General features: G+C 46.2%; 1 protein-coding gene across 2 annotated transcripts in view; it reads right to left on the bottom strand.

The window, feature by feature from the left end:
• LOC144781862 (myb-related transcription factor, partner of profilin-like) overlaps positions 1 to 18,396 on the bottom strand; it is a 256,283-nt gene extending 237,887 nt beyond the window's left edge. Inside the window, exons 1-2 of one of the 2 annotated variants that reach the window (XM_078660904.1) lie at positions 18,097 to 18,396; positions 16,765 to 17,334 (exon numbers count right to left, since the gene is read on the bottom strand). In XM_078660904.1, coding sequence (XP_078517030.1) covers positions 16,765 to 17,227 — 463 coding nt within the window. In that variant the 5' untranslated portion in view covers positions 17,228 to 17,334; positions 18,097 to 18,396. The remainder of the gene's footprint in view (positions 1 to 16,764; positions 17,335 to 18,096) is intronic. The other variant, XM_078660903.1, reaches the window with a different exon arrangement.
• Between the last annotated feature and the right edge of the window lie 5,084 nt (positions 18,397 to 23,480).

Raw genomic sequence — 23,480 nt, 5'->3', positions numbered from 1 at the left:
AAACAACACTTTTCATTGGATGAAAACTTTTTTTTTTTCCCAAACAATGAAAGCCCCACCTTGTTTCTGGATGTTTCAGACTGAAGCTGGCGTCAGCATGAGAGCACCACCATCTCGTAGCTCAGTCGTGGTCATTCCGCGAGCAATCATGGCAGCCGCTCCCCACCAGAAGCCTGCAGGAGTCGGAGCCCCCAAAACTTTTGATGAATTCTCAAGGCGGAGGGGACGCTTTCGAGAATGGGGTCCAAGACCTAGCAGACAAGCGTCCGATTTCCAAGGTGTCCCAGGGCCATTTCAGTGGACCAGGCCCAAAAAGGAAACAGCCTGCCGCCATTTTGAGAGTCCTGTGACAGCCGCCTATCGCTGCACCGCAAGAGTGGGCGCAACTCAGCTGAATTGCGGCTTTTGACACAGTGGACCAAAAACGGATGGAATGGCAACTGAAACGGTAAAGGGGCGCCCCACTACAACAGATGACACTCCACCTGGAGAGGCCCGTTCACGCCGCCTCCCCCGGGGCGCCCCACGCCGTTATTCGGAGCAGCATTGTAGGATACCAAAACCAGTGCGGCAACTTACTGGACATCACCTTGGTGCCATCGTTCTGCTGCCTTGGAACTATTAGCGCAACAGTTTGCTACTGATGACCCACCCCCCGCGACGCCCCATGCCGTTATTTGCTGGGTGGCAACTTACTAGACATCCCTTTCGTGTCATCTAGATTTCAGCGCGTTCTGCTGCCTTGGAACTATTCGCACAACAGTTTGCTACTGATGACCCACCCCCCGCGACGCCCCACGCCGGAAATCTGGACGTTGTGCTGCGTTGGGACTATTCGCACAGCCGACCGCTACTTCGTTGTTTTTCCCTAAAAATGTTTATATGTTATTACTATTTTTGTTTTCTTGTATATATTTATAAATTATTAAAGTTTTATAATCTTACTACTTTGTCGGAGTGCTATATATTTTTAATGTGACACATAATTGTAAAAACTTTGATGTACAAAGAGTCATCCCTGGAATCTTCCGCTTCAGGCTCGGTCCCCTCCCCAATCACAATACAGGATGGTTTTCAGATAATAGCAACGCTTCTGCTGTGACGGATCTCATCGAGTGTGGGCCTTGATCTACTATAACTCCTTTGAAGAGGGGTGATTCTTTACAGCTGTGGCCATAAACTACATCTGCAGGGCTAGCTGATACCCTAGGACCAGCCTGGACAATCGGACACAGAGGAAAAGGAGTGTCAGAGGGTGCGGTAGTGAATAGGGCGAAAGGGAGGTGTCGGGCGGGCACAGGGTGTGATTCTCAGGGAAGAGCAGCGCAGATGGGGGGAGGTTTATTACCCATGCATAAGACAGAGAGCGGGGGTGACCACTGCCTGGGGGAGATGCTTGCGAGGGTGGGGAGCCATACTAAGGATCGACAGCGTGCACAGAGTGGGTCTGGTCAAGGCATCTAAAATGGCTGCCGTGCACGACAAAAGTGTGGCATTTGAAAAAAGACAAGATGGCGCAGACAATGTTTTTCAACACTTCCTGATTTCCTTCGAATCGAACGTTAACAGACGTTGGGGCATATTACCAAAGTTAAGCGATATTTATCCCTAACGATGCTTAGCAACGATTTTTTTACCGTCAGAAATTATCGCAGATAAACCTTGCTATTATCAAGGTTTATCGGAAATACGATAAAAAACGACCGCAATGCATTAATATCGCTGAAAACTCCGCGATATTCATGCATTACCGAGCTAATGCTCTTAGCCATGTTATCCACCTCCCATTGGATAACATGGCTAAGAACTGCTCAGGGCAGGTGGTAGCTTTTGGAGATATTCGCGCTTATCTCGAATATTTCCAAAAGTTGATAATAGGAGATAGCGATGTTAGCGACTGTTTCCAGTCGCTAACATCTTGGCATGCCCACTTTGCATGTCATTAGTGATAAATATCACTCACATGCAAAGTGGGGCCCAAGATGGTCGCTATCTTCTACTAGCCGTCGCTAACTGGTGTTAGCAACAGCTAGGTAATACACATATAATTTTATCTCTGCGAAGCGGAGCGCTGTTACAGATATATATCTTGTTTCTGAACGTTAATTTCTCAAAATGCACTGAAGCACATATATTGAGACCTAGCAAAGGCACATCGGGCTACCAGTCCCTACAATTTTGCCAAGTTTCGTGCAAATCCATTCAGCTGTTCGATCCTACCGAGAGACAAGATGGCGGCCGCTACGGACTGTTTGGAATGTTTACAGACACCGGAGAGCCAATCAGCTTCGCTTCGCAAAGCTCCGTAACGCGAAAAGTACGCGAAGCGGTGCGCTGTTACAGATATATATCTTTTTTGAACGTTAATTTCTCAAAATCCACTGGAGCACATATATTGAGATCTAGCAAAGGCACATCGGGCTACCAGTCCCTACAATTTTGCCAAGTTTCGTGCAAATCCATTCAGCTGTTCGATTATTATTATTTTTATTTTTTTTTGCCCCGCTGGGCCCTTTTAAAACCTCCACATCAAACCTAGGGGGTGAGCGACAATGTACTATGCCCCCTTATGGTCATTTGCCCCTTCGCTTTGGCCTCCTCTTGTCTCTCGATCCTACCGAGAGACAAGATGGCGGCCGCTACGGACTGTTTGGAATGTTGACAGACGCCGGAGAACCAATCAGCTTCGCTTCACAAAGCTCCGTTGCGCGAAAAGTACGCGTCCTGGGGCGCTGCCCGGTCCGCTGTTACAGATATATATCTTTTTTTAAACGTTAATTTCTCAAAATCCACTGGAGCACATATATTGAGACCTACAAAAGGCACATCGGGCTACCAGTCCCTACAATTTTGCCAAGTTTCGTGCAAATCCATTCAGCCGTTCGGGCTAAAAGTGAGGCCAACCGCCCTATGGAAATTAACATGGGAAAAACGCGTTTTGGGACCCCCCTTTTTTCTCGGCCCCCCCTTGACGAACCCCCCCAAAATTTTCAGGGGCTGCTCAGAAACAAAATGTGCCATTTTCCTGAAAATTTCAGCCAATTCCGTCCACAAACGCCAAAGTTATTAGACATAGAATTTTCAAAAATCCCATAGGGAAAAAATCCTAACTATATATACCTACTGGCGACCGCCAGTAGGTTATATATATATATATATATATATATATATATATATATAAAGTTACCTCAAAAGAAGAACTCAGAGGCCAAGGGGAGTTCAAGGCAAACAGCTCGCTTTAATCACAGGTTCCCAGTGGCGGCGAATGCATTTCGGCTTATCAGCCTTCTTCAGCGCCCAATCAATGTGGCATGTCCTTCCCCAAATGACTCCTTCCTGCGTGAAATACCTCCCAGCACCTGGATCTCCTCCCCCTAAAGTAGTTGACACACCCTTAGAAGTTGTGTATATATATATATATATATATATATATATATATATATATATATATATATATATATATATATATAGAGAGAGAGAGAACTCCTCCAAAAATGAAGAAGAGAGGCCACAGTAGGGGGAAAAATGGAGGCAACCTTTATTCAGCGCAGAAACACCCGCAAAATGGCGAATGCATTTCGGCGTCTGTATCGCCTTCTTCAGCGCCCGGGGTGTTCTTGAAGGATGCGAGCACAAATGTCAGATATAAACACCCTACCACATCCTGTTACTTGACACGACACTCCACCCCCAAGGTAAGTAATCTCTGCAATCACTTCCTGCATTCCACCTGTTATTTGGTTCCTACAGGTCCCAGAATGCAATATTCATGATGGGTCAGTGTTGCGGGAGTGGATGTAGCGGCATGATGGTATTGAGTCCCCAATTCGAGTGAGTCCGCCAAATCCAGCCGCCTCCTCTGCTCCCCAAACCGCAACAACCCCCATACCTCGGGATATTCTGCAGCGGGGGCAAGACTGGAAGTTATATATTTACTGAAAAAAAACATAGGTTTCAGGCCTTATATAGTTAGGAAATAGCATTTAAAAAACCTTTAAAATTCCCTCAAAAAACTATAAGTTTTAGGGGTGTTATAGTTAGCTGGACATTTCACTCATACAAAACCATTGAAATTGCTCCTATATAGTTAGTTGTACTAACTATATTTCGCGCACCCGCAATCCACTGCTGATGATGTCACATATTACATCATTCATGACATCGTCAGTGACATCACTGATGACATCTCAAATGACATCACTGATGACATCATCCAGTGAATGTGGTTTGCTTCGTTATTTAAATATGCATTATATATATAGCAATTTGCATTGAAGAATGAGTGGATATATAAAAATAAATATTTGGATGGAGGATTGAGTAGCAGTGTAATTGACTGTTTACTTGACCAATGTATAGTGTCTCACTAAATATAGTGGATAGTGACTAAACTGTTTGAATATCTGTATCACTTTGTCAGTTGTTGTGTAAACTGGTTCTCCGGTTGGTTACTAGCTATGTGAAAGTCTGTATTAATTATTGATTAGTTAACTGAGTATTTGAGTATAAGTATTTTTGATAGTGTTCTATTGTTCATTGAGAGCATGTATGAGTGAATCTACAGGTAAGTGATTAGATGTGTGTATACATCTATGAATCACTGAGTGGGTTTTTAGATACTTGTATTGCTGTAACAATGGATTCAAATATGATACTCTGTATTTTACAAAGAGTGATGAAAGATTTTACTAGTGTATGAAAAGGTGTATGTGATTGTCACTTGGATGATGTCATCAGTGATGTCATCAGTGATGACATTTGAGATGTCATCAGTGATGTCACTGACCATGTCATGAATTATGTAATATGTGACATCATCAGCAGTGGATTGCGGGTGCGAGAAATATAGTTAGTACAACTAACTATATAGGAGCAATTTCAATAGTTTTGTATGAGTGAAATGTCCAGCTAACTATAACACCCCTAAAACTTATAGTTTTTTGAGTGAATTTTAAAGGTTTTTTAAATGCTAATTCCTAACTATATAAGGTCTGAAACCTATGTTTTTTTCAGTGAATTTCAAAGGTTTTTTTAAATGCTAATTCCTAACTATAAGGCCTGAAACCTATGTTTTTTTCAGTGAATTTCAAAGGTTTTTTTAATGCTAATTCTTAACTATATAGGAAATTAGCCCACCAGGAATCTCCAGTATGCGCCAGGGGACTGCATTGCAGAGAGGTGTAATGAAGCCACGCCCCTTTTTACACCTCTCTGCAACGCAGCCCCCGTGCATGTTTGAAGAGGGGGGACTAATTCCCCTTGCATACTGGGGGCCAACTAGCCCACCTTGAACCTCCAGTATGCGCCAGGGGGCTGCATTGCAGAGGTGTAATGAGGCTATGCCCCTTGTTACACCTCTCTGCAACGCAGCCCCCTGGCGCGTTTGCAGAGGGGGAACTAATTCCCCTTGCATACTGGGGGTTCCTGGGGGCCAACTAGCCCACCAGGAGCCTCCAGTATGCGCCAGGGGGCTGCATTGCAGAGAGGTGTAATGAGGCCACACCCTTTTTTACACCTCTCTGCAACGCAGCCCCTGTGCATGTTTGAAGAGGGGGAACTTATTCCCCTTGCATACTGGGGGTCCCTTGGGGCCAACTAGCCCTCCTGGAACCTCCAGTATGCGCCGGGGGCTGCATTGCACAAGTCAAGTCAAGTCAAAAGATTTATATAGCGCACTACATACCCAGAGGGTCTCAAGGCGCTTGAGGAAGGGGGAGAGGTTTACTTATCGAATATCCAGGTTTTAAGCTGTTTTCTGAAGGCTAGGTGGTTTTGAGTGAGGCGGAGGTGGGTGGGAAGGGAATTCCAGGTTTTGGCCGCTAAGTAGGAGAAGGATCTTCCCCCCATGGTGGCTTTGTGGATGCGCGGGATGGTGGCGAGGGCTTGGTTGGACGATCGCAGCTGGTGGGTGGGGGTGTAAAAGGAAAGGCGCGTGTTGAGGCAATCCGGTCCAAGTTCGTAGAGGGCTTTGTGTGCGTGGGTGAGGAGACGGAACGTTATCCTTTTATTGACGGGGAGCCAGTGCAGGTCTTTCAGGTGACCGGAGATGTGGTCTTTGCGAGGGATGTCTAGTATGAGTCTGGCTGAAGCATTTTGGATGCGTTGGAGTTTTTTCTGCAGTTTGGCGGCGGTACCGGCGTAAAGGGTGTTTCCGTAGTCTAGACGGCTAGTAACCAGAACGTGCATAGCCTCATTACACAGAGGTGTAATGAGGCTATGCCTCTTTTTACACCTCTCTGCAACGCAGGCCACTGGCGCGTTTGCAGAGGGGGGACTAATTCCCCTTGCATACTGGGGGTCCCTGGGTCATATCTGCCCAAACGCCGAAATTCCGAACGATTGAAAATGACTTTTCTTGAGAAACATTTGGATTATCATGTCCTATACTTTGGAATTTTTGAAAGACTGACTTTGAGGATGCTATAAATTACTCAAGTCTGCCCGAATTGTGTGGGTAAAATTGATAACTAGTCACTTTGAATAAGAATGTACTTACGTCTCGTCTAACATTTGGAAGAAATATCTAGTTATATGACAACAGGATACCGACATAACTTGAAGGAAATAAGAACGCCCTGAAGAAGTTCTGTTGTACAGAACGAAATACGTCACCTGGCTGTGGTACATAAACTTATGAAAAATAAAAGCATTTGAAAATACACCAAGATTCAGCGCTTCAATAAAGACTCTAAGTGATATGATTTGATTGGACTTATTGTGCAAGTGGTGCTGTGCCAAACTTTGGAATATTCTCCACTACTCTCTACTACTTACTCTCTACTACTCCACTACTCTCTACTACTCATTCTCTACTACTCTACTACTCACTCTCTACTACTCACTCTCTACTATTCTCTCTCTCTGCTACTCACTCTCTACTACTCTCTACTACTCACTCTTTACTACTCTACTGCTCTCTACTACTCACTCTACTACTTACTCTACTACTCTCTACTACTCTCTACTCTCTATTACTCGCTCTACTATTCACTCTACTACTCTCTACTACTCTCTCTGCTACTCTCTCTACTGCTCTCTACTACTCACTCTCTACTCTATTACTCACTCTTCTCTCTACCTCTCTCTACTTCTTTCCCTACTAGTCTCTACCTCTCTACCTCTACCGCTCTAACTCTACACCTCTACCTCTACAACTCTCTCTACACGCACATACATATATGCATGTATGTATGTGTATTTATATATATATATATATATATATATATATATATATATATATATATATATATATATATATATATATATATTCAGTCGAACATACCAATGTCCACACGATCCTGGGACAGTATGAGGCACAACTTGTCGGAACGCATCTTGACCAACACTGAGGTAGAGTTACTATCTTTGGGCTTAACATTTTGTCCATCTATGAGTTTTAACTATACACAAAGCAAAATTGATTTATTTTTCTTTACGAGAAAATTAAAAATAAGAAAGTGGTATGCAACCAAAGCAGGGTCGGGCAATGTTCATACTAAAGATGTACCATATCATTCAAGTATCTCTGAGGTCAATCTAGCTCACTCCCTGAAAGTTCTTAATGGGGAATGGGAGGAAAGCCATGACCCCTATCAGGACCTGGTTGATGCTGATATATCACTGACAATGAGTTCTGGGAGTAATTTCAAACCTAAATCTATCTTCCTTCCACAAATTCATAATGAGACCATTGATGTGTTCGAAAAATGCATGATAAATGAACTTAACAAAATTGAAACTAAGAAATATCATCAGAAATGGAGTAACATTTCCAAAGACCAATGTAGACTGATTGACAATCTGCGCAGAGACCACACCATTGTGATTAAAACTAGTGACAAGGGTGGCAATATAGTGGTTCAGTCAAGGGAGAACTATATATTGGAAGGACTGAGACAATTATCTGATACTAGCAACTATTGCAGAAGCAATCGTATGGAATACGAAAATTCGATCAGACAATTTGGAATACAATTGTTGGAATGGAAAACCAAAGGGCTACTTGAAGAGGAGGAATATAGATTTTTATTGTGTAAATCTCCGAAGTTACCAGCATTATATCTCCTCCCCAAGGTTCACAAAAGTGTATCACATCCCCCAGGCAGACCAATTGTTTCTTCCAATGGTAGTTGTTTTGAATGTACCTCCCAATATGTTGATTATTTTTTGCAGCCCCTAGTACAACAGTTACCATCTTATGTTAGAGACTCAGGAGACTTCCTGAACAAAATCAGAACAGTGGTATGGGATGAGGAATTTTCACTTCTTTCACTTGATGTGACGAGTTTATACACATCTATTCCTCACCAATTGGGACTCGATGCTTGCATGCATTTTCTTTCTAAGAGATCTGTCTCTTATCTCTACCACACCAAAATGCTCATCACCATGATGGAACTATGTCTCAAGCAAAATTATTTTTTGTTTGATAACAAAATCTATAGACAGACCCTCGGGACCTCTATGGGGACTTGCTTTGCTCCGAGCTTTGCGGGTCTCCATATGGGGTACTGGGAGGAGAGTGTAGCATACAGGTCACCTATGTACCGTAGCCACGTTATCAAGTGGCTGCGGTACATAGATGATGTGCTGGTTGTGTGGAGGGGAACCCAGGAAGAGGCTAACACATTTGTGCATGAACTCAATCAAAATACTTTCAATCTTAATTTCACCAGTAATTGGTCCAAAGAGAGCTTGGAGTTCCTTGATTTGAATGTGAGAGTGGAGAAGGGTAAACTAGAAACAGTTCTTTTTAGAAAAAAGACAGCGGGAAACAGCATACTCCACGCACGCAGCTGTCACCCTAATTCATTAATTAGGAGGTATCCCAGTAGGGGAACTGTTAAGAGCCAGACGCAATTGCAGCACAGAAGAAGCTTTTTTGGTTGAACAACAAAATATGGTAAAAAGGTTCTCTGAACGTGGATATTCCACTAAAGCCATTACTGATGCACAAAAAGCTGTAAAGAAACGATCTAGAGAATCACTTTTACAGCCGAGACCTAGTGAACCCGTAGACGAAAAAGAGAACAATACACGGTTCATAACAACTTACAGTAGCCAAGCGGGTCCAGAAAGAGTCTCAATACATTTTGGCCAGTGTTATTAAACGACTCAGACGTGGCCAAATTTGTCAATGAATCCCCTCAAATCTCTTTCAGAAAAGTGAGGTCCTTGAAGGACCAATTGTGCACGGCAGTGATCCCCAAGAAACCCATGACCACCGGAGTGAGAGGCTTTTTCACCTGCAGAAATTGCAAGGCTTGCAAGAACAGTCGGAATCTGAAAAAAGTACGACTGTCGCCCACATCTAAAATTCTGATTATCCAGGAACACACTTCATGCCCCAGTGACCATGCAGTCTATGCTTTATTCTGTCCCTGTAACAAAACCTACATAGGGAGCACGATTAAACCTGCTAAATTGAGAGTGCTTGAGCACATGCGTGCTATTACCAACGTGGATAAATCTTACCCAATAGCACGCCACTTTCTCACTCATCACAATCAAAATGTGAATTTATTAAGCTATTGTGTACTGTGTACAGTCAAATTTGATGAGAGAGGGGGCAATCGTGTACAGAAATTAAGGAGACTGGAATCACGTATGATTATTCAATATAAAACACTGGTCCCGAATGGTCATAACTGTGATGAAGAAATGGAAGTACACCTAGGATAATTTATTTCAATATTCTGGTTTCATTGAGCATTCTGTAATTTTGTCTAGTAGGAAATCCATTTGGGATTTAACATGTAATATATCGTGTACTTTAAGATGTTTCGCCCTTATTTGTTTTTAACTTCAGTGTCCTGTATACAAGTTATGTAGGATTTACGATAGAATTTTACTAGTTTCAATTTTTGAATCACTGGTCCTTTTTTCATTATCACTGATCACTTTTTATTTATTTCCTTTTTCAGGGATTGGTTGTGTAAATATGTATTGAATGAAAATATCAACCCTGTAAGAAACTAACAGTGAAACGGCATTGGAACTGAGAATTCAACATGCACTAATGGTTTCGGCCACATGGGCATCATTTTCTTGACATTTTTTCTGACAATTTATATAATTTAAAAATATAACCTATTTTGCGTTGCCCACATGGGCGGAATAGCATCCTTTAGATTGCCTTTTGATTGCCTATATTATAGGAGCCAATCTAGTGGAAATAATAATAATTGAAAGCCCACTAGGGCGATTTATGTTTGTTCCTTGTATCAGGAGTGTCAAGCGAACCAATACATTTTGTTGAATGACTCAATATGCAAGCGTCCCGACCATGTATAGGGTTAATATCAGTTAATTTTATGAGTTTGATAACAGACCCTGATTATATAGTAATTTGAAAATATTTAGATTCATGCACTATTATAACCTTCCCTCACAGCGCTGTCCACAAGCGCTAAGTATTTTGTTTATGTTTTTTTCTTCACTCAGACCATGTGACATTGAGTATATGTATCACCATCCTATTACTCTGTTTACTACTCGTGACCAAGGGGGAGGTGCCCCGAAACGCGTCGAGTGTGTTTATGTTTGCTGCTATCTTGGCTGATTAAATAATTTCTACAACACGCAATCAGAGTTTGTGCCTCATACTGTCCCAGGATCGTGTGGACATTGGTATGTTCGACTGAATTGATGGGCTCGCTGCCCGGCACAGACCACTGTTGTTGCGGAAGGGTACAAGCGGAGTGTAGCGTTACGCTGCACATTTCTTGGAATATATATATATATATATATATATATATATATATACACATATATAATCTGCATATCTATATAAATACAAATATAAATGCATGCATACATATATGCATACATATGCATGTTATTTATATGAACGTTTTAAAAACACTAATAAAAGCAAAGCTAAAAAGCCACCTCATTACAAACAGAATGGCTTTAACTGAAACGAGGGCGAGATCTATTGCATTTTCAATGCTTGTTTACTTTGGTTCCATCAAGAAGGCATTCAGATGTGTCACACATTTGCCATAAATTCTGAATGTTAGCACTCTAGTTGCTCATTAGATCACTGTAGTAAAGCTACTGCTCACCAGGGAAGTCTGCTGCTAATCATACTTTCTATGGCAAAATGAACCCCCTCATTTTGTTCCTTTTTAAATTAAATGTTTTCAGACTTACCACTTCATTCCAATCAAGATGGCTTCTGGTGTGCCATACTTTTGTCATAAGTAAGACTGTTAGCGCTCTAGTTGTTCTTTAGAACACTCTGGGACATTCTGTCATTGGGCTATCCTTGGGCTACATTTGGGCTCTTTTGTCTCTGGTGGCCATCTTGGGAGACTGCATGTCAGAATTTTTTAATGAAATAGAAGAGGATTTAGGAAGTCACTCAAAATGTGCCCTAATTTTTCTTTCTGCAGCACTAATCATACTTTCTATGGCAAAATAAACCCCCTCATTTTGTTCCTTTTTAAATTAAAGGTTTTAAGAGTTACCACTTTATTCCAATCCAGATGGCTTCAGGTGTGCCATACCTTTGTAATAAGTAGGACTGTTAGCGTTCTTTAGAACACTCTAGGAGGCTGCAGTAGAACACAAAGGAATCAACTGACAGTCTCTGTCCTTGTTGGATGTACATGTTTTACTGAGAATGTCAGACTTCATTCTCACATAACTGAGAAAGATAATGTGAATTTACAGAAAATATGCTTTCAGTTTAGCTTATAGATCCCCTTCCAAACCACTGTGGGAAAAGCATGAGATAATAGTTTTCTTTCAAACATGATTCATGATATCCCAGCAGGAGGTTTTTTCACATGGTAAAATCACCTTAGAACACACCACAATTCCTAAAATGAGTATGGTACCATCAACAAATGATTTATAATGTAACTAAAGTCCTAAAACCCTCTATTAACTACAATGCTTTTTAATGAGGTGCTATCATGTATATTGGTCCCAAGATGGCTGCCAACACTTCTTGGATGAAGTGCTGACAGCCAATCAGACCTCTCGGTGAGATGTGTGGTTAGGCTCCGCCCAGATATATATGTGTTTTTGAAGTTAATTTTCATGAAAACCACTGGAGCAATTTTCACCAAATATAGCAAAGGCACTTCTGCGTACCAGTCCCTACAATTTTGCCAAGTTTGGAGTAATTCCGTTCAGCGGTTCGGGCTGTAGCCTTGTCAGAACATCCTATGGAAATTAACATGGGGAAAACACGTTTTGGGACCCCCCCTTTTTTCTCAGCCCCCACTTAACGAATCTCCCCGAAACTTTCAGGGAAGGAGCGCAGCGGAGCTGGCCAAAATTTTGGAAAATTACACGCAAATTCCTCAACCGGCGCCAAAGTTATTCCCAATAGAATGTTGCGGATTTCCTATGGTAGCTAGGTCCTAACTATATATACCTACTGGCTATCGCCAGTAGGTAATTATATATATATATAGTCCTCTCGAGAAACGTATTGCAACTGTATATTAGATGCCCCAACTCCCAGAGACTAACAGCAGTGCCCTATACCTTATAGTACCAATAGCGAGCGTAGCTGTAGTGAAAACGGTCTATGGAAACATTTTCAAATAAAATCAGAGGCAAAAACTAATCAAGCGTCTAAAAGGGTTACAAAATCTTAAAGTCGAAGCAGGGATGAGCAACCCAAACGTTGCACGTCACACCAGTCCTTAGGAATTGCTGTGACTAAAAAACAGCTAGGTAAAAACTAATTCCAATCAGCAGCCACAAATCACAGTACCCTACAGTCCCACCGTCTATCACTGCTAAACAATGTACTTGCTACTGTGTGGTGGTTTCACATATAGGGCACAGATTTGTATTCTATATTTTTAAAAAAAACACAATAGGTTAATAAAAACGTATTTTTTAAGCGCCAAGAAAAGTCCTGCTTGTATTATGTACTATATAAACGATTATTCATAGTGTCACTACACACAGACGGACGGGCCTTTGACATTCCTACAAAGTATAAATAAACAAATATTACATTTAAATAAGAAAGTTAAAAACGTTTTTTAAAATGTGGTTTCTTTGGCAAGTTGGAAAGTGAATATGGATACAAGTAAAATAAAATCAGAATACAACAAGATATTAACAAAATAACAGAGAAGAAGAGAAACAAAGGTCCAAATAAAATTCGAAAATGATACTTAGCCACGCCATTCACCAGTTTAAATATCGGAAGTGACCACTGTGCCTCTCGAGGCCGGGTCACCCCCTTGCTCCCTCGCCCGCTGATCCTGATTGCCAGCCTCCTGCCTGCCTGCCGCCACCGTCGCCCCCCAGCACCCCCGAGCGGCCCAGCCACAGCTGAGCCGCCCGCTCCCTGCGGCCCCGCCCACCACCGGCCCATTGGCCCTGACGCTCGCCCAGCCCAGCAGACCCGCCCTCCCGTCCCCCTTCTTATGACGCCCCCAGAGCGACCGCGCAGCGGGAGCACCGAATGAGCGCCGAAGGTGCGCCAAAGGTAAGCCCGTCTGCGCCCGTCCGCGCCTGGACCGCGCCCAGTGCCAGGACCCCTGGCCCCCACCGCCGGAAGCCGACCCGACGAACCTACGACTCCACCGAACTCAACACCGGCCGAACCCCGGGCTGCTACCGAGCCACACCGAGACGCACCCACGGACCCTTCAGCTGCCACTCCTGCAAGTTCACCTGCAACCGGACCCACGCTACACCAGCACCCACCAAGCCGAACTCCAGCAGCACCCACCTGAAGTGCATCCTGCTCAACACCCGCTCCGTCCACAGACACGCCATCGAGCTCTGGAACCTGCTCGACACCACGGACCCAGACGTCGCCTTCCTCACGGAAACCTGGATGAACGCCTCCTCAGCGCCCGACATCGCCATCGCCATCCCGGACGGCTACAAGATCATCCGGAGGGACCGCGTCAACCAGACAGGAGGAGGCATCGCCATCATCCACAGGAACACCATCCGCATCACGACCAACACCGACGACAACCTCGCACCCGCCGAACACCTGCACTTCCTGATCCACGTCAACACCAAGACCACCCTCAGAGGCACCCTCATCTACAGACCCCCGGGACCACGCACACAATTCAGCAAGGACATCGCCGACTTAGTCAGCCCGCTCGCCCTCCCCTCCGCTGACTACATCCTCCTCGGGGACCTCAACTTCCACCTGGAGAACAACAACGACCGCAACACCACCACCCTGCTGGACAACCTCGCCAACCTCGGACTCAAGCAACTGGTGACCACCCCCACCCACTACGCCGGACACACACTCGACCCGATCTTCTCTTCCAGCAAGGACATCGCCTTCAGCCACGCCACGGGACTCCAATGGACGGACCACAGCTGCGTCCACTTCAGCTACAGAAGGACCACGCTCCACCATCACCAGCAACAGGCTCCCCGCAGAAGCTGGAACAAGATCACTGCAGACCAGCTCACTACTTCCCTGAGCAAGAACCCTCCCACCAGCACAACGAACCCCAGCCAAGCAGCCACCAACCTCACGAAATGGATCAGCGACTGCGCAGACGACCTCGCCCCGCTGAAGAACCCGCCGAGCAGACCCGGCAGCAAGAAAGCCCCATGGTTTAACGACAAACTCAAGAGCTCCAAGAAGAACTGCAGAGCACTCGAGAAAACCTGGGCGCAGAGACCCAACACCGGACAACATGACCGCCCTCAAGCTCGCCACCCGAAAAAACCACCAGCTGATCCACGCCACCAAGAAAACCGCATTCAAGGAACGACTGGACAACAACGCACACAACAGCAAGGAACTCTTCAACATCGTGAAAGAGCTCTCCAACCCCAACGCCGGAAACAACGACATCACCCCTTCGCAAGACCTCTGCAACTCCCTCGCCTCCTACTTCCACAACAAGATCGCGGACATACACAACAGCTTCAGCACTCAACCGACGCACGCCACGACCGAACCACCGCCCCCCACCACCACCCTCCGCGCCTGGACCCCGATCAGCACCGAAGACACCATCCGCACGATGAACTCCATCCACTCCGGATCTCCGACAGACCCCTGCCCTCACCACGTCTTCAACAAGGCCGACGCGGTCATCGCACCCCACCTGCGGGACATCATCAACACCTCCTTCGACATCGCCACCTTCCCGGAGAGCTGGAAGCACGCCGAACTCAGCGCTCTACTCAAGAAACCATCAGCAGACCCTACCGACCTCAAGAACTACCGCCCCATCTCGCTGCTCCTGTTTCCGGCAAAAGTCATCGAGAAGACCGTCAACAAGCAACTGGCCGCCTTCCTCGAGACGAACGGATCCCTCGACATCTCGCAGTCTGGCTTCCGGGCCAACCACAGCACCGAGACCGCCCTGATCGCAGCTACCGATGACATCCGAGCCCTGCTCGACAACGGAGAAACAGCGGCCCTCATCCTCCTGGACCTCTCCGCGGCCTTCGACACTGTCTGCCACCGTACCCTAGTACAGCGCCTCAGCAACGTCGGAATCCAGGAAAAGGCACTGGAGTGGATCACCTCCTTCCTCGCCGGAAGGACACAGAGAGTCCGCCTCCCCCCGTTCAGATCGGAGGCCACCGAAGTCATCTGCGGCGTTCCTCAAGGCTCCTCGCTCAGCCCAACACTCTTCAACGTCTACATGAGCCCCCTCGCAGCCATCGCACGCCAGCACAACCTGAACATCATCTCCTACGCCGACGACACCCAGCTGATCCTCTCCCTCACCAACGACCCCGCCACCGCCAGAGCCAACCTGCACGAAGGGATGACAGACGTAGCCAAATGGATGTCGAACAGCCGCCTGAAACTGAACTCGGACAAGACGGAAGTCCTCATCCTGGGATCCTCACCCTCCGCCTGGGACGACTCCTGGTGGCCCCCCGCCCTGGGCAGCGCACCCAAACCAACTGACCACGCACGCAACCTGGGCTTCATCCTGGACTCCTCCCTCTCCATGACCAGACAAGTCAACGCCGTCTCCTCGTCGTGCTTCAACATCCTTCGCATGCTACGTAAGATCTTCCGGTGGATCCCCACCGAGACCAGGAAGACGGTCACCCAGGCCCTCGTCACCAACCGTCTGGACTACGGCAACTCCCTCTACGCCGGAACCACCGCCAAACTCCAGAAGAGACTCCAGCGGATCCAGAACACCTCAGCACGACTCATCCTGGACATCCCCCGCCGCAGCCACATCTCCGGACACCTGAGAGACCTGCACTGGCTCCCGGTCAACAAGAGAATCACCTTCCGGCTCCTCACCCACGCACACAAAGCCCTACACAACCAAGGACCAGGATACCTCAACAGCCGCCTCAACTTCTACGCTCCCAAACGCCAGCTTCGATCGACCAGCCACGCCCTCGCCGCCGTCCCCCGCATCCGAAGAGCCACCACAGGAGGAAGGTCCTTCTCCTACCTGGCCGCCAAGACTTGGAACTCCCTTCCGACCCACCTCCGCCTGACCCAGGACCACCTCGCCTTCAGGAAGCAGCTCAAGACCTGGCTGTTCGAGCAGTAGCGGACCCCGTCCCCCCAGCGCCTTGAGACCCTCCGGGTGAGTAGTGCGCTATACAAATGCTCTGATTGATTGATTGAAGTTTATACTCAACCTTCCATTAAACCGGGGTGTGTAATTTGAAAATCGTTAAATAAATAAAAACAAATACAGGTTAATAATATTAATAACGACTATGGATAAAACATGTTGGTCAGAGATCAGGTAATTGTCATACAATACATTTGTCACTTCATTTTAAGCGTGGGTCCTAATAGAGGCGGAGGCTCACCTGATTGATGATCTGCTGGCAGGTGAAACCTTTGAGGAAAGCTCGTTGAGTTTTGCAAGGTGCCCCTCGGGCTCTCCAGGTCCATGCCACTGAAGCCTGCCCCCACGCCTGGCCCCAGGATTGCGAAAATGGTCTCTTCTTCGGCAGAGTAGGCCTCGTCACTGTTGGCACCAGTGCCCTGAGTGGAGTGTGGCACCCTCGACAGCTTCTCTTTGGTGCGCCTCTTAAAGTCGTTCCAGCGCTTCTGCACCTCCTGCCCGGTGCGCCTCCAACTGGTGATGCCGTTGATCTTGGCGGCGATGTTTTCCCAGACTCGTCGGCGCTCGCCCACAGTCACCCGCCGGCTCTGCGTGCCGTACAGGCGGCTGTAATTGGCACGCACCTCCCGGATCAAGATCTGATTCTCCTCATAGGAGAAGCGGGGCTTGCGGAGACGTGTCACCTCCTCGGCGTCTACCGACATCCCGCCGAGTCCCGGGAGCACTGATGACCTGTCAGTGCCAGCTTTGCCTAAGTCTGCTGTCCACAGTCTCGTATTGCGGTTCACTCGACAGGCTTCATCTCCCACTGCTGCAGTAAAAGAGACAAAAATACGATTAAAACACCGTCCTGCCTTTACGAATGCCCATGCCTGTAATTGAAGTGTGCAAGGACCCAAGGCATCAACTTTTATATAGCACACAGACGCCAGAACAGTGTTGGTTCACATCGAACAGAACAATTACATAAAGCGAATGCCCATCACACTCGCCCTCTAGAGTAGTTTGGGTAGATAGTACGGGGACACTGCGGAACGTGATTTGCAAGTTACTCTAGGCAGTAGGCATGGCACCCTGTACCAATCTGTGGGTGTGGCCCGTACTCAGGCATTCTTCCAAATAACACCCGCAACCGTGGTCTCTGTCGTGTCCCCTTAATTTCGGGAACCACTACGGCTTCAGCACAGCACTCTGACCTGCGTTTGGAGGACGAAACATTGGGAGGGGGCAAAGTGGGCGCAGATACATGGCAGCCCCTGGTATCGTGAGCAGTGGCATACGGTTGAGTGGTAGATTGAGATATGTTCTATATTTGCGCAGGGAACTACTCCCATGAGTTCTAAGTGAGAATTAGCATTCGGGGTTACATTTTTAAAGACTAAATTAATTTACTCAGCCTGGCACCTCTGGGGAAAACACTAGCGACCTTTTAAGGACGGTGTCTAAACACTCCTTTCCCTTAGCAGTGTCGCCCGACTGCTAGCACACCCGTGCTTACTCTGGACCCTCCTCTTACCGCTCATGCACATAAAACTTTCCCCCTCCTTTTGACGACCCTCGGCGCGGTGCTTACATGCTTGTGGCGGGAATGGCACAGTGCCCAGCCACTCTCCTTCCTCCTTCCGTTCATGCCCACCCCGGGCGACCTGCTGTGAGCCAAGAGTCGTTCTCCGCCGTTGACGCTCTCACACCGTGGCCTCTCTCTATCCTTTTAAACACCTCCACCTTTCTCTGATTGTCCCCCTCCCTGCCCCAGAGGCTCTCTGGTTGTGCGCAAGCTCGGCTAAGCAAGCTTCCCTGAACCGGAATCCCAACAGACAAGCATGCTGGGCCCTGTTACCTCGGCAACCGGGCTAGGGGGTGTTCTCGTGCCGAAGAAGGCATGTGCCTCAGATCCCACGGCCTGGAGAGGAGGGGCGCCCTGCAAAGAATTCTGGGACCCATGCGTTCTTTCCTTTCTGTAAGAAGACTGTATTTATAATTAGAACGTTTAACATAGTTCTACCAACAAAGTCCTTCTTATCATATTTGCGCGTATATCGTCATCACCCCAACGTGCCATTTTATTGGAATGCGAGAGGCTATAGATACAGAAGTACATTTTTAATAGCAACTCTATTACAAAATTGCCTCTAAGCGCTTGTTCGAAGGAACAATATTTATTTTATATATTTTTTCAATTTTATATAACGCGGACATGGCCTGACGGCATCCGAGCGTTATACAAGACACAGGATACAGGGTTACTGTAATATAGTAGTTTGTATAAAAGTAAAGTGCCCTTTTTGACACGGTAACCCCCATTTTTTTGCCTGGTATATGGTGTGATTTCGATGTAAAGTGCACAGGTTCCTGCTAACCAGGCCCTAAGTGTCAGCTCTCTTTCCCAAAAACTGTGCAATTGTTTTCCCCAATTGGCAATATCATTAGTACCTTCTGTAGGTCCATAAGGTACCCCTTGTCTGAGGCAATTAAGAGCAGGGCAGAAGTCCTAAAAAAAGAAGTGGGGGAACTAACCCAATAAATCAGAATGCAAGTAGCATCATGGCATGTGACAGCGTGGGGCGTGACATCATGGTGAGTGACATCACGGCGCGTGATATCACAGCACGTGGCATGACAGGAAGTGGCATCATAATAGGTGACAGCAAATCTTAATCCCTCACATATATGTTTAACATGTCTATCATGAGTACATTGGAGCATATTTCGAGTATCTAGGGAAACCTTCCTGATTTAGACAGAAGATTCACACTTTTGTAAGTTACACATACAACAGTGTTGTCTTTTGTCAGCTTAAACTTCCTCTACCCATAGTGCTTTAAAAGTAAAATAGCGGTATTTCAACGCCTCCTCATGGGTAGTGAGCACTGTTTAAATTACATTTATTTTGTGTAAATACAGGGAAAGACCAACACATCTGACATTCTTACAGTGAATGCATATCTTGTAAATAGAGACTGAACAAAGTGAAAAGCTGCCTCTTACGTATGTGTGAAGTGCTAACAAGGCGTGAGCCTTTGTTTACCCTCTGCTGCATTTGCAAATAGGTGTGAAGCTCCTGACTGCTCCCAGCCAGGAGAATCCAACAAAAGGGACCTAACGGCCTCTCAGATTTGGCCTTTGTTTTGGGCCCAGCAGGAGTCTGAACTAAGAAAGACCCCTCCCACCTGCACATTGTTGCGGATCGAAAACAGACAACAACCTGCCGGCACTGCTGAATGTGTTTGCAAATTACACCGGTGAGGAAAAGTGTTTTTCTGATCGGCATCATTTGTACCGGGACTCCATTGTTTTTTCATTGCCATCTCGTGTCAAACACTTCCACATGACCCACCTGGTAGTTTCTGCTGATGCCTGAGGAAAATCTAAACTGACACGACAGAGACCATCTTGCAGCCTGCATTTCTGCCCAGGAACTGTCGCACACCCAACCCCCTGTTCTTTGCAGTTCAACAGAAAGCCATGAGACACCCACGCCCTGTGTAAACAAGCTTGTTTTTCATCTCCTGCTCCCAGCCTGGTAAACATCCTTGACACCATGATCAGGTTATCTGGACAATGGTCTGACTGTTGGGCCCTGATCAGGGTGATTAAACAATGACTTGAAAGACCGGCTTTGATCAAGCCGAGTGAACAATGATCTGTGTACCAAGCCTTGACCAGGTCACTAACTACAAACATCGTCTGGATCTGGTTATCAACTGCAAACACTATCCTGATTGAACAATGGACTAACAACAAAAAGACTGGGATGAAACATGTATAAAAGGCTTGTAAGCTACAGAGTGAAGTAGCAGCCTCCTCGGTCTTGTCTCTGACTAGCTTGGGACTCTGTTCCATAGCCCGGGCTATTGAAATAAATGTATTCATTTATTTATGACATTTAGTTAAGCGCGAACAATTGCCCTTGGGCGTCTCGGCGCTGCGACTTCTGCAAAATTCTCCACAACTGGTTCATTGGGGTTTACTGATTAAACAGCCACGTTTTTAGCTTTTTACAGAATGACCAGAGGGAGTGACTGGTCCTGATCGACTGAGGCAAGGTGTTCCACAGTCTTGGTGCCGTGACCATGAACCGGCGATCTCCCCAAGAGACGGTCTTGGTGCGTGGCACTACTAGTTTGTTGAGGGTAGTGGATCGAAGTAATCTGGGGGGGCAGTAGGATGTTAGCTGGTCTTTGAGGAACTGAGGTCCTTGTTTATGCAATGCTTTGTATACAATGCATAGGGTTTTAAACTTGATCCGGTTTCTGATCGGGAGCCAATGATAGTTTCTGATTGTATCAGCGATGGGCTTGTGTTTGGGGATTCTGGAAAGGAGTCTTGCTGCCGCATTTTGTATGGTCTGCATTTTGTTGATTACACGGAGCTGAGCATTGGCAAGTAGGCCGTTGCAGTAGTCCAGTGAAGATAACACCAGGGAACTTATCAGGGTTTTACCAGCACTATCAGGTAGGAAGGGAATGATTTTCCTTACTAGTCGCAGCTTGTGAAAATCTGTAGCCGCTATTTGGTTGGCATTGTGGTTCTGAAGATTCTGGATTCACGTAATTGTTCTGGACTCGAGAATTAAAACTTCGTCGAAACATGACGAAGTTGGTATCAAAAGACCGAGAATGACGAGCACACCATGTACATATATTTTCAGCATATTCGAGTGACGATTTCACCTCAAAATCGTCATTTGCGTTCTAAACCTTTGGCTTCCATTTATGTGTTGCCCTTTACATAGGCCTTAATCCAGCTGAATTCAATTCCACAAGGACACATACTCCTTAATCGACTTTCCTGTGACCTGTGCAAGTTGGAACCATTGCCCCAGGCCGAACTCGTTAGGTCAGTTCCCCTCCCAGTGGCCGAACAAGATAGCATCAAGGCTCAACAAGCCATAAAACCATTTCAGCACGCACACCTGCCGTATCTTGCTCACATCTGTCTCTACTCTCTTTGCTTCACTTACTTTATGGTGGGGAGGTGCCTGTTTTATTGGGGGTCCACCGATATCTGATGAAATGTTGGGCCTCGCGGGGTGATTTGTTGTGGGCAGCACGACGAGAAATATGTACATGTCATCATGACTCTGCTTTTCCTTTGTAACCAAAACCTGTAAATGATATATTGCAAATTCGAAGAATGTTTGCCTGAAGCCGAATATTCTGTATAAAGAGAGAAGCCTGACTTTGTAAATTCGAGCAGTCTCCTGAGAATATACTTCCCCGTGTGTTGTACTTCTAGGACACTTGTTACCTTGGTTGCAGCCAATAAATCGATCTTTGACTTCACCTAGAAGACTCTGAGTTTCTGTGGTCTGGATCAGGAAGAACCCAAGGTCTCTGGGTGTACCCTGACACCGCTGGGTTACCGGTTCTGTGCCGGTTCTTAAAAACCCAGTACCTCAGCTGGCGCCCAACGTTTGGGGCGAATCCAGTGGTACCAGTCAGCCAGAGGTTCGTGAGGAGCTTCGTGTGAAAATTCCGGAGGACGGCCAACCACCTCATCGACCCCTGCATATCGACGTGGTCCGAAGGTCTTTGCTGCGAGGTTCCCCGCTTCCCGACGGCTACAAAGGACTGCTGCCCTGGCTATCGCCCTGATTTGGACCCTTGAAGTTTGGTAGAGCGAAACACTAAGACGAGTCTTCTGGTGACGTCATCGATATCTCAGTTAAGTATAAGTGGAGCGTCTCCCAGTCCTTAGTTGGTCTTAGTCTTGGGTATCCTTTGGGATAAAATTGGTACTTGCAAGCACCAAAACCGAAGGACTCGTGTTTTCACGAGAAAAATCGTAATCGATAATCCTTTGAAGTTTGGAACTAGACTAGAGAGCGACGATGCCTAGTCTTAGAAATTTGTTTTGTCTTGGTTGTAATAATAGGGACTCCCGATTGGAGGACTCATGTCCGGTTCCTCCGGTTGGAACTCCAACTTACGAGTTATATGTGAAACATGGGGTAGGCCCCATCACATACAATGAAGTGTGGATCAAATACACCAGAAAAGATGGTGTTTTAAAATGGCCCCAATATGGTAGCTTTGATACCGAAATATTAGATAACCTTGAAGTCAAACTTTTCAAAAAGAAAGCCCAGCCGGCAATGTTTGACTCTTTCCGCCTATGGCGTAAGGAGGCCAAACAAAAGGAAATCAAATTAGCTAAGAAAAATAAGAGAGAAGGAGGACTTTCAGTAATGCAAGCTGCTATGCAGTTTAAAGACAATGAAGAAGAGCAGATGAGCGAGCAGTTGCACAGGCAATGTAAAATGGCAATAGATAAATTTTATCCAGTTTTTCCGTCTCTTCAGCAAGAGGCAGCAAAAGAGCGTGAAAAGGATCCGTTAATGTCACATTTGTTAAGTTCGCCACCCCCCTATGCGCAAAATGCCACGGCACCCCCACAACCTTTAGTTGTGCAACCTGCGCCTCCTATTCCTCCTATTCAGCACTCACCAGCTGTTCTCCAGCTGGCTCCTGTCCCTATGGTGCAGCCTCCTCAAGGCCCACCGATCACACCTGTTTCACCTGTGCTTTCTACGATTTTGCCTAGTGTACTTTCTACTTCTCCTAATGCTCCCTCTACGATTTTGCCTAGTGCCCCTTCTATTTCTCCTGATGCCTCCTCTGCTGGTATCTCTGCCTCTGCCTTATCTCACCCCGTTCTTCCTTCAGTTTCACCTTCCATTCGGCAGAAAATGGCCAGCACTGTCACTAACCTTCTTTCACCTCTTTTTGGGTCGCCAACCACGACCCCTAAAATGGAACGAAGACAGTTGCGAAGTCGACTGACTGACTATCAAGAGAGAGACTCACTGAATCGTTTAGCACGAAAATGGGTTATGGACACCGTAAAGTATGATGTAGAGTCTGTCATGGAAGTCTTCCATCAATGGGAAGCACCGACGCAGAGATATGTTTTTGAACAGATGTGTGTTTTCCTTTGTGAGGATTTGGAAGACAA

The sequence above is a fragment of the Lissotriton helveticus genome, chromosome 9 (genome assembly GCF_964261635.1).
Source record: "Lissotriton helveticus chromosome 9, aLisHel1.1, whole genome shotgun sequence".
NCBI lineage: Eukaryota > Metazoa > Chordata > Amphibia > Caudata > Salamandridae > Lissotriton > Lissotriton helveticus.
The sequence above is the reverse complement of the archived record's forward strand: the minus strand, read 5'-3'. Positions and strand labels throughout refer to the sequence as shown.